Raw genomic sequence first — 14,834 nt, 5'->3', positions numbered from 1 at the left:
TCAGTATCAGTAAAGTAGGATATACGTCTTATGTCAGACCGTGAGAATCGTCAGCACGCCTTATATATAGTATACAGAAACTTTAGGAAATCAGTTCAGTAAAGTAGGATATACGTCTTATGTAACCGTGAGAATCGTCAGCACGCCTTATATATAGTATACAGAAACTTTAGTATCAGTAGAGTAGGATATACGTCTTATGTGTGACCGTGAGAATCGTCAGCACGTGTTATATATAGTCTATATCAGCATTATAAAGTTTCCAATAGACTATCTATAAGGCGTGCTGACGATTCTCACGGTCTGACATAAGACGTATATCCTACTCTACTGATACCAGCATTATAAAGTTTCCTGTATACTATATATAAGGCGTGCTGACGATTCTCGCGGTCTGACATAAGACGTATATCCTACTCTACTGATACCAGCATTATAAAGTTTCCTATAGACTATCTATAAGGTGTGCTGACGATTCTCACGGTCTGACATAAGACGTATATCCTACGCTACTGATACCAGCATTATAAAGTTTCCTATAGACTATCTATAAGGCGTGCTGACGATTCTCACAGTCTGACATAAGACGTATATCCTACTTTACTGATACCAGCATTATAAAGTTTCCTATAGACTATCTTTAAGGTGTGCTGACGATTCTCACGGTCTGACATAAGACGTATATCCTACTCTACTGATACCAGTGTTCTAATTTTTCCTGTAGACTATATACAAGGCGTGCTGACGATTCTCACGGTCTGACATAAGACGTATATCCTACTCTACTGATACCAGCATTATAAAGTTTCCTATAGACTATTGATAAGGCGTGCTGACGATTCTTACGGTCTGACATAAGACGTATATCCTACTTTACTGATACCAGCATTATAAAGTTTCCTATAGACTATCTATAAGGTGTGCTGACGATTCTCACGGTCTGACATAAGACGTATATCCTACTTTACGGATACCAGCATTATAAAGTTTCCTATAGACTATCTATAAGGTGTGCTGACGATTCTCACGGTCTGACATAAGACGTATATTCTACTCTACTGATACCAGCATTATAAAGTTTCCTATAGACTATTTTTAAGGTGTGCTGACGATTCTCACGGTCTGACATAAGACGCGTACGTATATCCTACTCTACTGATACCAGTGTTATAATGTTTCCTGTAGACTATATATAAGGCGTGCTGACGATTCTCACGGTCTGACATAAGACGTATATCCTACTCTACTGATACCAGCATTATAAAGTTTCCTATAGACTATCTATAAGGTGTGCTGACGATTCTCACGGTCTGACATAAGACGTATATTCTACTCTACTGATACCAGCATTATAAAGTTTCCTATAGACTATCTATAAGGCGTGCTGACGATTCTCACGGTCTGACATAAGACGTATATATTCCTTTTTACTCATTGCGGTTTCTTCCCAGGTGACACCAGACATAAATTTACCTTTAGCATTGCGCCGCCTATACCACCGCGTTAAATCGAGCATGTTTGTGGTTGATGAAACCAATGCCCACTACAGATACTACTATATGGTTGCGAGGATACTGTACAGCTATACAGTATCCTCCCAAGTTACTTTACTACTAAAGACGGTTTGCAGTGATTACTTTTCGTTTAATGGGATAGACTTTGTCATTATTGTGGACAGATATTCAAACTGACCTATGATTTACAGGTCTGGTTCGGGCGCAATAGACCTAGTTGAGCGTCTGTGGCAGACAGTTGTCACATTTGGTATATGTGAAGATACGATATCGTATGGAGGTCCTAAATTCATTGCTGGAAAGAAAAACGAATCTTGGGGAGTACGACATAATATTGCATTTGTCACAAACCCTCATGTTAACTGCAGAGCAGAGTTGGGTGTCACAAGTGTGAAACGAATGTTCGACAGGGTCTCTTGATGTGTTGATGTGGATAAGTTCAAGCGGTCATTACTGATGTACATCAGAAACAAAGACATCACCAGCATTGATTGTCTTTAGTATGCCCATTATGGATTCTATTTCAATTCCTATGGGTAGGTGCTCACCTTATGAAACATGAAGAACTATCCCATCGAGAAGTGGCATTTGCCAAGCGACATTCTAGAGAACATGAACGTTGGAGCGAGAACACACACATCTTCTGCAATCACTGAAAATTGGCGACCATGTGCATTTACAAAACCTGACCGGGAACCAACCTAGACGATCGGACCGAACTGGTGTTGTAGTAAAGGTGCCACCAGTATGTTGTTCCCATGGATGGCACTGGACGCGTCCCCATAAGAAATCGCCAGCATCTCAGGACGTTTACACCATTTCACACTGACCCAGTAGCTATAGTATATGTGTACATGTAGTGGCCCCACCAAACCCATCTGTGTTCTCCCAAGAGTCTGTGTCTCCAATACAGGTGACCAAGCTTTTGTCTAGGCAGGAGACACAACCTGGCGTTTATATCCCAGATGCAACCACGATCCTATCATCAAACCTATCGTTTAAACCTCAACCTAGACGTTCCAGTGTAGTCGCACGGACAACCCTCCCAGTCATGCAACCTGATGATGAAAGAACCAGCAGCGAAACATTCAAACCTCATCCTCATACTTCGAGTCGTATCTCTTCGCGAATTGAGGAACATCAGAATAAACCCATCCATTACCACAGGAGTTTCTGCATTGACTCCAAAATGTTCACGTGCCCTTACACTTCATCAGCTACGCAATCAAATCGAACAGGAGAAATTGCCCAAAACGACGGCATGTACACTTGTCCACCACCACCTGTAGGAAACTTTTCTTTGGCACTTTATCTAGAATCTAGATTATCTTAGAGGTGGCAACGCAGTTCTTTTGCATTCGATTAGATGATTATCTTATGCTCCACTTAGTGCGGAAATCTTAAGAGCAGAAGACCCAAGTTTTACTCAAAGTCGGCTTCATCCCTTCTAGAGAGGAGTCCGAAGTGAGGTTGCCCCTTCTCAGGACTTTGTCTTCCTGGGAAACCGTTTCAACACGGTTCAGTGTATTGCCATTCCTACATTGGATGTGTTCGAGAAGGCCAGAGACCTTACTCTGACGTTCATCAGCTGGTTCCACGTCCAGGTTCGTAGGTTTCTCAGTTTTCTACGTAAGCCCGACGCTCTGGCAGATGTGCTCCCCCCGGGAATTCTTCACATCAGACCTTTCTAGATGTTCGTCCAGCAGGGAATGGGATCCTTGGCCTGAGTTTTCTCGGTGATGCACTGATACAGACGGAAGATTCCGTTGTCCAAGTCAGATACCAGTGTGCCGTTGTTCACGGATGCGTCCATGACAGGTAAGGAGGCTTTCTTCGATGGTCATTGCCAGTCGGTAGAGTGGTCTGGGGAACAGCATTCCTAGCACATCAACTTACTGGAGATGAGGGCTGTTCTGTTGGTTCTGAAGACTTTTAGGAAGATTCTGCATTTCAAGATCGTTTGTGTGGCTAGGGACATCTCTACAGTTGTCGTGTATCTGGAGAGACAGGAGGATCAAGGTCTCAAATCTTTAGTGTCCTCGCTATCCGTATACTTCTTCTCCATTAGGAAATGCAGTTTATTATTTCAGTTAAGCATTTTCATGCAGGTTGAATGTTCTGGCGGATACTCCCTCCAGACGCCGCCATCCAGTTCTGACAGCATGACAGCTATATATCCCTCGATCTTCGCGGGCGTGTGGGACAGGCCTCACATAGGTTTTTTTTTGCAACGTCCCTGAAAAACAGTTGCCAACCTTTTTCTCGTCGATGACAGGCCAAATCTAAATTGGGAGGGGAGGCATGCTTATAAATGTATTCACGCCCCAAGAACATCCAACTTTACGCGCGGAAGCTATCTTAGGAGGCCCCGTTCAGACATGCTTTTTCTTGGACGTGTCAGCTTGCATCTTCTGTCTACCAGTCACACTGGAAGATATATGATTGGTGCATGGACAGAAAGATCGATCTGATCATGGCCTCTGTCCAGATGGTTGTGGATTCTATTCTCTTTTTGTTGAGGGAACGCAATCTTACCTATGTTACTATTGCAGGCTATCGCACAACAATTGCCAGTGTACTGGCTTTTCATGGTAGACCGGAGGTAGGTTCATCAAACTCTTTGTTTGCCTTGATTAGGGGTACAGTCTGGACAAGCCTAGGGTACGACAGTTAGCTCCACAGTGGAACTTGTGCTCGGGTCACTGAAGGGAGCTTCTTATGAGCCTTTGGGATCTGTCTCCATATTGCTTTTTTAACTTTTTAGACTTTTTGGCTCTCCCAAATGGCTTTTCATCCCAGGACATCATATCTGCTGTTTTTTCTTTTCTGGGGTGGTCAGTCTACCAGATGGTCTGATTTCCTTGGGTCTGATTGTGGCGGCACAGTTTGTGACTGTGTCTCCTCAGTAGACACTATCTATATTTATTGTCTTAAATATCAGTATGGTACACCTCTTTTCACGGAGAGATATATCCATTTTCTTAACACTACTTTGCGAGTTCATTTAATCTGAATTTTATTTTCCCTTCCTGGGGCTTGTCTTATGGTTTTGCCATTTGACTGAGCTGCCTGGATTAGAACTCTCCACTACGATAAGAATTTGCATGCTAAAGTAATGGTAACGTATAGAAAAGCAATCACGGTTTTTCAATGTAAAACCAATTTTCATGATGCAACATTTACCATAACTTTATGGAGTCCCACCTTTCTATTCCCCCCTTTCCTCCCCAGCCATTGTGCCTTTGTGGCTCCATAAAGGAGGAAGGGAGACCACTCTATGCTACTCTTGTATAGCAAGAGATGAGGTAAGCTTCAGCCCCACCATTTGTACAATTTTTAATCCTCACCCCATAAGGATGTTACCAATACAAATGCAATATGAGTGCTATCTAATGTTTAGTTTCAGAGAAGAGGTCGTTCATATGAAAACAGCCAAATTGACCCCTTTTGGCCTCGCATCTTAAGCCCCTGGGAAGTCATCCCAATAATATGTACAATTTTCAGTTAGTGCTCCATCAGGATACTGCCATTCAACTTTTGTTAAATTCCGACCAGCGGTTATGAAGAAGAAGTTGATTGTTGACAGATGGACGCTGGATGCCGCAGAATCGCATTAGCTCATCTTAGGCTTGGTCCTTTGGACCAGGTGAGCTAATAATGCATTTGGAACCTTTTATTATATTAATCAGTACAAAGTAATCAGGGAAATGAATGAGTAACACTTGAAAATGGGAGGAGTCTGTATATTGTGGGGGTCACACTTGAAAATGGGAGGAGTCTGTATAATATGGAGGTCTCACATGAAAAATTGAGGAGTCTTTATATTGCTACGGTCACACATGAAAACGGGAGGAGTCTTTAAATTGCTAGGGTCACACAGGAAAAAGGGAGGAGTCTGTATGTTACTAGGGTCACACATGAAAATGAGAGAAGTCTGTATATTTCTAGGATTACAGGTAAAACCAGGGAGGAGTCTATATGAGACATTCTACAGAAATGTCTCACTTTGTGTCAGGATGTTGAAGAAATATATCTTAATAAGTAAATGTTTTATCTTGGTTATTTTTTACTCAAATTGTACTTTTAAGTATTAAAAGTTGGTTGCACACAAAAAAACAATTATATGAATTGATTTTTATAATAATTTTGAAGATTTGGAATGAAACAAGAGATCCAAGATTGATCTTGGCATCCACCAAAGAATGATCTATGTCTGACAATGGAAAGAGGGATCTTTTCCCTGCTTTTTAAACTTTGGCTTCATCCTACAAATCAAATTTGAGACAGATCGGACGGACCATGGACAAAAGGCAATTTGAATAGCCCACCATCTGATGATGGTGGACTAAAAGTGCATGTCACAGGTAATTTTCTTAATTTTCAACATCAATTTTCTTTATTGCCTTTTAAGAAAAAAATTAATAACCAAGGTTTGATAGATGCAGAATGAATAAAAGTACTTCTTTAATGTAGAATTTTTTTTTTTTTTTTTTTAAATTGTTGAAAATTTGGCATTTGAAATGCTTGTCCCAAGTTTTATTGTCACTCCTGTAACTGTGGTGTTTTTGTATGGGCTAAACAGCTTTAATATTATCGGACTAATTTCGAAAAATGCATTAAATTAGTTATTCATTACTGAAGTTGATGGAAGCAAGAACTTAAATGGAAGTCTTAAATACAATATGAAAATAAAACAAAAAGCCCAGAGGGCCTGTATCGCTCACCTGGTTTTTTTTTTTTTTTTGTTTTTTTTTTGTTGAGTAATTCTGTAATTAGGTAATTAATGATTCAAAAAACAAAAACAAATTAACCCCACGATTTGTTTAATTTTGAATCCCAACCATATAATGATGCTATAGATACCATACATATATGTTATCCAATACATAGTTTCAGAGAGGAAGGCCCCATGGGGTCAGCCCTATTATTTTTACAATTTTACCCTCAGGCCCCCGGGGGGTCAGCACCATCATTTGTACAATTTTGAATCCCCACCCTATAAGGATGTTACCATTGCATTATGAGTGCTATCCCATGCTCAGTTGCAGAAAAGTTGTTTATATAGAAATAGCCAAATTGACCCTTTTTGACCCCGCCCCTCAGGCCTCCGGGGGGTCAACCCCATCATTTGTACAATTTTGAATCCTGGTATGGCATAAGCTCATCTTGGTCTTTTCGACCAGGTGAGCTAAAAAGGGTACACAAAAACGGATGTGTACATTTTGAAATGTAACTACCGTTACAAGTGTTCTGTAAAAACTGATGGTGTTGAGACGAAAAAGATACATTGCCCGGATTACATACTTTAAACCACACTTCAAATAAAAGCACATGACTGTATAATTTAAGATTCTTTACAGTCTTGAATTTCTGAAAAACTTCATAAAAGGTCACCCCTATAATGGTCCCTTCTGTTATCTCTTCTATTTTAACAGGAGGGACAATTGTTATAACAGAAGTGACAAATACATGCAGATTACACCTATACTTCTGGTAAATTAATTGACAATATGCTTAAAATATAATAGTCTTCTTAAGCCTCTAATTTCACAACTTTAATGTGATGGACTGGTAAGTGGTTATATCAAACAAGAGGCCCATGGGCCTTAACGGTCACCTGAGTTAGAATATATAATGAAACAAATAATGAAACAAATTAAAGACATATAAACACTATATGCTGGGCCTTGAAGTTGGTCAGTGATTTATAAATTTGACTTTTTAGACTATGAAGAGTATTTGCTTCCATCAAACCTGTGAACATAGAGGTATTTTTTGAAATTTTAATCATTTTGACCCTGTTTGGTCCTGCCCCTCTAGTCCCCCTGGGGGTCATCGAGGACGGATATGGATGTTAAAATGCTATATTTTAGGCTAATAATTCTAACTAAGTTTGACAAATTTCCTACGAAAATTGGGCAAATAATGTGTTTCCTATATAAACTAAAGTAAAGTTGACCCCTCCCCAGGGGGTAACGTGAGACCCCAAGGTCATATAATTCACAATTTTTATAAAACACCTTAAGACTTTTCCATCTATATTTATTTGATTCTACAATTTCCAGAATTTCAGAAGATATTTGAAGTTTTAGCCTATTTGACCCTTTTTTAGCCCCGCCCCTCTGCCCCCAGGGGGTCGGCCAGGACCAATGTGGATATGATATTAAAATGCTATCTCAGACTAATAATTCTAACCAAGTTTGACTCATTTCCTATGAAAATTGAGCAAAAAATGCTCATTAATGTGTTTTTCCTATATAAACTGTAGTAAACTTGACCCCCTCCCCAAGGGGAAACATGAGACCCCAGGGTCATTTAATTTACAATTTTGATTTTGCCCCGCCCCTCTGCCCCCAGGGGGTCGGCCTGGACCAATATGGATATGATGTTAAAATGCTTTCTCAGGCTAATAATTCTAACCAAGTTTGACTTGTTTCCAATGAAAATTGAGCAAAAAATGCTCATAAATGTGTTTTCCCTATATAAACTATAGTAAATTTGACCCCCTCCCCAGGGGGAAACGTGAGACCCCAGGGTCATATAATTCACAATTTTTGTAAAGGACCTTAAGGCCTTTCTATTTATGAAAAGTATTTGATTCTACCATTTCCAGAATTTCAGAAGAAGATTTTTGAAATTTTAGCCTATTTGACCCCTTTTGACCCCGCCCCTAAGACCCCTGGGGGCTAGTCTTAGAAAATTTGTTAATAGGATTAAATGGCCATCTCATACTGATAATTCTGACAAGATTTGACTCATTTCCTATTACAAATGACCAAATAATGCTCAAAAATGTGTTTTTCCAATATAAACTATAGTAAACTTAACCCCCTCCCCAGGGGGAAACTAGAGACCCCAGGGTCATATAATTCACAATTTTTGTAAAGGACCTTAAGACCTTTCTATCTATGAAGAGTATTTGATTCTACCACATCTGTGAGTCGAGAAGAAGATTTTTGAAATTTTACTCAATTTTACCCCTTTTGGTCCCTCCCACAGCCCCCTGGGGGGTGGGGACCATATAATTCACAATTTTGATTGGCCTTATGCCTTAAAAGGTTTGTGAAATTGATTCAGCAGTTTTGGAGAAGAAGTCGAAAATGTAAATTGTTTACGGACATACGATGCACGACGGACGACGACGGACAAAAGGTGATTAGAATAGGTCACTTGAGAATTCGTCTCAGGTGACCTAAAAAGTTTTCACAGGAGAGACATGTCATGTAACAGTACTAACGCCGGTAAGACATGCACAAGTACTAAAGTCTAAGTACTTTGATTAAACTGTCTAGGGTTCAGTATTGCTTTTTTCATTTTTTTACATTCTAACAACCATTTAAAAAGACAATACAATAACTGCAAATCTATAGTCAACAGATTTTCGCCTTTTAACAGGAATGACAACTAAGTCAGATAGTATACAGATGTAGCACGAGTACCAATGTGAATAATATCTAAACAAATTATTGTTAAGAAACTTTCAAGAACATTATGCTTTTAGTTGAAATTAACTTCAAGCCAATGTTTAATGTAATGAGAAAAGACATTTTCAAGTTTGCATTGTGTTCATTTTTGCAACAAGAGAGATATTCATTTTATAACAGTAGTGACCTCGACTCAGATAGTATAAGTGTAACAGGAAAGACAATTGTAAGAAATGCTGTAGAAATGTTTATGAATATTTGCTAAAGTTAAAATAAGCTCTAAGTCAATGTGTAATGCAATGATAATAGAAATCCCCAATTTCTGGTAGAAGTATAAAACAATCTATTCATTTTGCAATAAGAGAGAAATTAATCTAAATATTAAAAGAAGAGGCCTATGAGCCTTAATGGTCACTAGCTATATATATATAGAGTTCAGATAAATATATATAATGAAACAGAGACATATAAACACTATAGACTGGCCCTTGACATCATGATTACCCGTACAGATCGGAATAGATCAGACCAGATCTGATACTTCCAAGCTATTTTAAACGTGTACACGCTAAAAATCAATATTTTATTTTAATTGTTTAAAAATTTTGCGAATACGACCTTCAGCAAAGTCGGTAAATATCAAAAGTTTAAAACATAAGAGAGGCGGAGAAAAATATGCAGAACACTTTAAATACTTTTTCTATGCCAGAAATACAAGTCACAGACCATACAACTTTTGAAGATAAAATTTGCAAAAAAACCCCATTTTTTTTGGTATAAGATAATATATGGATTACTCTTATCTGTGGAAATAATATATATTCATTATTTCAATTGCATATTTTTAAAACTACAAGAAAATCTAGCTTTTTCAATGAAAAAAATACCCACTGCAAGGATTCAAACCATAATTAAAAGTCTTCTGTTTTTGTTATTATTTCATTAAAAATGTAAATGGTGCTTCATAAAACTTTATTATAATTACATTCCATTTTAAAGATTAGATAAATGTGTCACATTATTCAAAAATGATTTTACATTTATAATGAAAACATAAGTTTTTACATGAGGCACATGCTCAAACTGATTTAATAGGAAAATGTTATCATGGTAACCAATTTTGCAAATGCAATATTTTTTCAAGTGATTTGACTTGGCATATTGATCTTTGGTAGGTAAATAAAGCTATATTTTCAAATTCATCTTGTTTACTAAATGGGGCTACAATCCGCCAATACACATTTCTTTCCATATTCAACTAGATATAAAATTATTAGGTATAACAAGAGGAAAATCCCGGAAGAATAGGCCTACTGTACAACAATGTCAACATGCTGACATGTGCACACGTGGGAACAGAATATTTGGCAATATATCGACTGATATTTAAAAAAAATACAAAATGATTCTATGTAAGTCCAGTTCACCTTGTATACCATCCATTATTTATGATATCCAATGTACAATGTGTCTCGAAGAAGACATATTCAGTAAAATAACTGAGGTTTAGGTGCAATGACCATCAGGCTAAACTGACAGTTTTCACGGCGGAAGTTTACATCTGTAACATGTCGATATGCGCATGCGTGCTGACGGTTTTCACGGTACTTACGATTCTCACGCGACACCGGCCATTCGTAGATCACATGCAAAAAACAGTAATCAAAATAATCAAAGTACTGAAAGTACTAGCCAACTTTGGTTTTCGATACTAATCATTACATGACCATTTTAATATCACATCCCCGCATATTAATAGATCTGCATTTGTAAATTGTCATATCATTGACAACCTTATTTTATTATGATACGGTTTTCCGAAATAAGCGAAAATACATTATAATTTTTCTGTATAAAATGTATAACCACGCACACCATTGGATATGCATTGCTAGAACACCTATTGTTATATGACTGTGAGTTTTGCCGTTTTCTGATTGGTCTAGACCGCTCGGACAGGTCTTGACAAATTGCAATGTCAACCTGAGACCGATGAACACCTGTTCAGAGGTTGACATTGCAAATTCGGAAACCTGGCTAAAAATAGACACAGGAATTCCCTGTCTCTTCCACATTTTTGACCTATCAAAATAGAGCATCGCCGATCATCGGACAATAGCCAAATCCTAACTGGCAGACAACAGTGCGGTATGATTAGGAAAGATGATAGGCACATTTTAAATGTAGCTATATATTCTTAAGTTATATTATGAAGAAGTACAGCAGAAGAACTTAAAGTACCTACTGAGGATACGTGGATGAAGATTTTCTTGTCTTTTTGTTTAATTAGTCATTGCGCTGTCCTTGCTTCAAAATATTGTTCCAAGTAGCAAAACTTGCAAATATCAATGTATCTTTTCATATAACAAAACAATTATTGACTTTTTGTAGGTTAATACGAGGAATTGTTAAACCTTTGAAAGGTGACATTTCCCTGATATTTCCCTCGGCCGAGGGAAATATCACCTTTCAAAGGTTTAACAATTCCTCGTATTAACCTACAAAAAGTCAATATTTGAATAATGTCGTCCTCGACGATCAAGTGGTTACTATCACTGACGTTATTATCTAAAGTAATACTTTGTATGACAATATCTGTTGCTGTGAAAATCTGGCAAATGGTTCATTTTTATGGGGCGCCGTTGTACTATTTTCTCCGCTTTTTGGATATCCAAAAATTAATTACTGATAACCAAAAATATTTTTTGATATCCAAAAGCGAATATTACATACATGATCATGTATGTGTTAGAGGCTTTTTTGCCCATAGTGTATATACATGTACTGTTCATATAATTACAATTTGTTTTCACCTGAATTTCATACGTATGGCCGGGTACTTTTCACATCCTTGATACGCCAGCTGAGCTGCCTCCGATTTTACTATGAGATAGTCCATGCGTGTAGAGATCATAAGTGATCGGAACCCCTGAAGTATCGAGGATGACTTTAACCGTGCGTTCCATTTGTAGATTCGTACCAGTTGTATTAAATTGATACGGCATCGCCAAATGGAACGCATTTGGATTTTTCTATGATGGCGGCACCCTTATGAAAGACACGCTTCGAATATAAAGCCAAGATTTTTCGTTTTTAACAATTAAATTTATATAAAAGTAATACCTAAATAGTTTCGGAATACATTATGTACAGTTCTGCTGGTACGTATACGGCGCGTTCCATTTGAGATACAACAGATTCGTATCGATACAACTGATACAAATCTGCAAATGGAACGCACGGTATATCACTGGTCTTTTTCACTTACACATCCAATTTTTTATCACATGAATTTAATTCAGGTGATAGTCGTATGAAATTTACGCTCATGGAATAAATATTGGCTAGGAAATACATAGGATAGATCATAAACGACACTCATTATTTGATTAATAATTGGTGTTTAATTATGTACATATATTTATGAAAACACAAAAATAATATTAAATAATGTACATGCATATGCATATAGAAAGTCCTTTATCTTATTTGTCACCGTGTAATTGTAATAGATACATAAATAACTACTTCTTCAGAAAGTATAGACACACTAAAATACGCGTCAAATCAAAAAATGATCTTTGTGAGGAGTTCATAAGGGGAACTAACTCGTGCGACCTTACCTTAAATACACGACCTTCGAAATGTGTCATACATTTTAATCTAATGATAGACTTGGGGATACCACATGCCATTCATTTCTTTATGTCATGCTATTTTTTCTCCTCACGCCCATATTTCCAGCCTTTTGAGTTCATGTGTGTATAACTATCTATATTTGTTCAAGCATCCATGATTAATGTAAGTGAGGTATATTTAGACAAATGGCTTCCATCACGGTATACATCTGACTGAAGTCTTGACGAGTTGCCAAACTGTTTTCCTTATGTGGCACATTGAAAGGCTGAGGATATATCACCCTCAATACTCCAGGGGTTACTATCACTATCGTTACACTCTCGATACTCCAGGGGTTACTATCACTGTCGTTACATCCTCAATACTCCAGGGGTTACTATCACTGTCGTTACATCCTCCATACTCCAGGGGTTACTATCACTATCGTTACATTCTCGATACTCCAGAGGTTACTATCACTATCGTTACATCCTCAATACTCCAGGGGTTACTATCACTGTCGTTACATCATCGATACTTCTATGGTTACTATCACTCTCATGGAAATATAACAACAGTGAGAGTAGCCCCTGGGGTATAGAGGATGTGGATAAAACGACAGTGATGCTAACCCCTGGAGTATCGAGGATGATGATATGTAGGATAATAAATTGTAAGAGCAGCTCAGAAACTTGACAACACTAATTATAATCACCTCTCTCTTAAAGATGCTTCACAGCCGACAGAGCATAAACGACTCTCATTATTTGAATAATAATTCAATCATGTGCATATATTTATAATTAACACATTCTTTTTTAAATGATTGACTTTGCTAGATGCGCAATCAGAACTTTACTTCATATAGGGCGAAGTACTAAGTAATGTTTTATCTTGGAGTAAAATAAGAAGCTCATGTTTTTCAATATTAATTTGGTAATGGTGTAAAGTAAGTAACTTTTGCAACTGAAGAAAAATACTGATTCGTCTGTTCCTATTTTTTGATAAAGAAAAACTACCTTTTGTCAGTGGTGGAGCTTCTTTAAAGGGAGCTGTATTTATCTTTTGTTTATTGTTACTTTAGACCAGAATATGACAATGCAACAACGAAAAATGAAGAAATATTAGGTCGTTTTGTTTTGTTTTACGTGCTAATAGTTACCAGAACGCGCCCGTTTTGGAGATGAAAAGTCGGAAACCCCGGAGACAATCCACCGCCCTATAGAAAGTATAAAATGTACCTGACAACTGTTCCACGTAGGATTCGAACCGATATTCCAGTGAGATTGGTGTTATTTTGGAACACATTTTTGATTATCCTCTCGGCCACCCACTTTATGACTACTAAAGGCATCGATGTATGATTGACTTTGCTATATGTAACGTGACATGCTAATCAAGGACCTTGATGACGTGATATTGAGTTCACGTGCGTGTGTCTGTTACCTGGGCCGTTTTCGTTTATTCGAACAACCGGTTCGACCGTTGGTTAAAGTTATTTCAAGTATAAATCCTGACAGACCTCCATTTTTTGATACAGGCCTGTGAGAATATAAAATCACCAGGTCCGTCTTTAATTAATAAACGAACAACTAGGTCCAACCAGTCAAACCGCATAATCGAAAACGGCCCTGCTCTGTATGGTACGTAACCATGGCGATGTAAGGTTTACGAATCATAATGATGTAATCGTGATGAATTTGGATACATACGGCTATTGATTTCTCTACAGGTCATCTACGATATCCACCCTGAAATATTCCTTATGACAAAACTGAAGGCAGTTCAAGTTCAAGAAAAAGAATCTGACCAACCACAGGCCTTTAGAGATTTCATACGAAGATTACAAACTCTAAACTTTACTAGTAATAGTCTCTTTACAAAATACATTGTGTAGAGAAACAGACAGCGATGTCCGTCTTCAAAGCCATAAAGTAATATACGTTAATTCTCTTGATGTACATCAAATTAAATACCAAACTACCTTTACATCTGTGGTCGCACAGTGCCTTCAGGTTTGCTATGAAATATTCCAGGGGTGGCCATAACGACAGTGATAGTAACCCCTGAAGTATCGAAGATGCTTACAGATAGTTTTTTGGATATTATTTTTTTCCTAACTGACATTTGTCTTCGTAACGTCTATCTTGACGAATGTCTCTCTTTTGGACTTGAGTTGATCATCTGTCCTTTAAGAAATGCTAGGGGCTCTGTCAGGCGGCCTGTACATGCAATGTATACTCTTTAAAAGTGGTATAAGTAGGAATCACGAGTATTG

The 14,834-nt window shown here is 37.8% G+C and overlaps 1 protein-coding gene across 1 annotated transcript in view; it reads right to left on the bottom strand.

The window, feature by feature from the left end:
* Positions 1-13,864, bottom strand: part of LOC138308659 (tetratricopeptide repeat protein 38-like) — a 42,483-nt gene extending 28,619 nt beyond the window's left edge. Inside the window, exon 1 of the mRNA XM_069249696.1 lies at positions 13,798-13,864. Coding sequence (XP_069105797.1) covers positions 13,798-13,864 — 67 coding nt within the window. The remainder of the gene's footprint in view (positions 1-13,797) is intronic.
* Between the last annotated feature and the right edge of the window lie 970 nt (positions 13,865-14,834).

This window comes from Argopecten irradians, chromosome 15 (genome assembly GCF_041381155.1).
Source record: "Argopecten irradians isolate NY chromosome 15, Ai_NY, whole genome shotgun sequence".
Lineage (NCBI taxonomy): Eukaryota > Metazoa > Mollusca > Bivalvia > Pectinida > Pectinidae > Argopecten > Argopecten irradians.
Note: the sequence above shows the minus strand (reverse complement) of the source record. Positions and strands in the feature narration are given on the sequence as shown.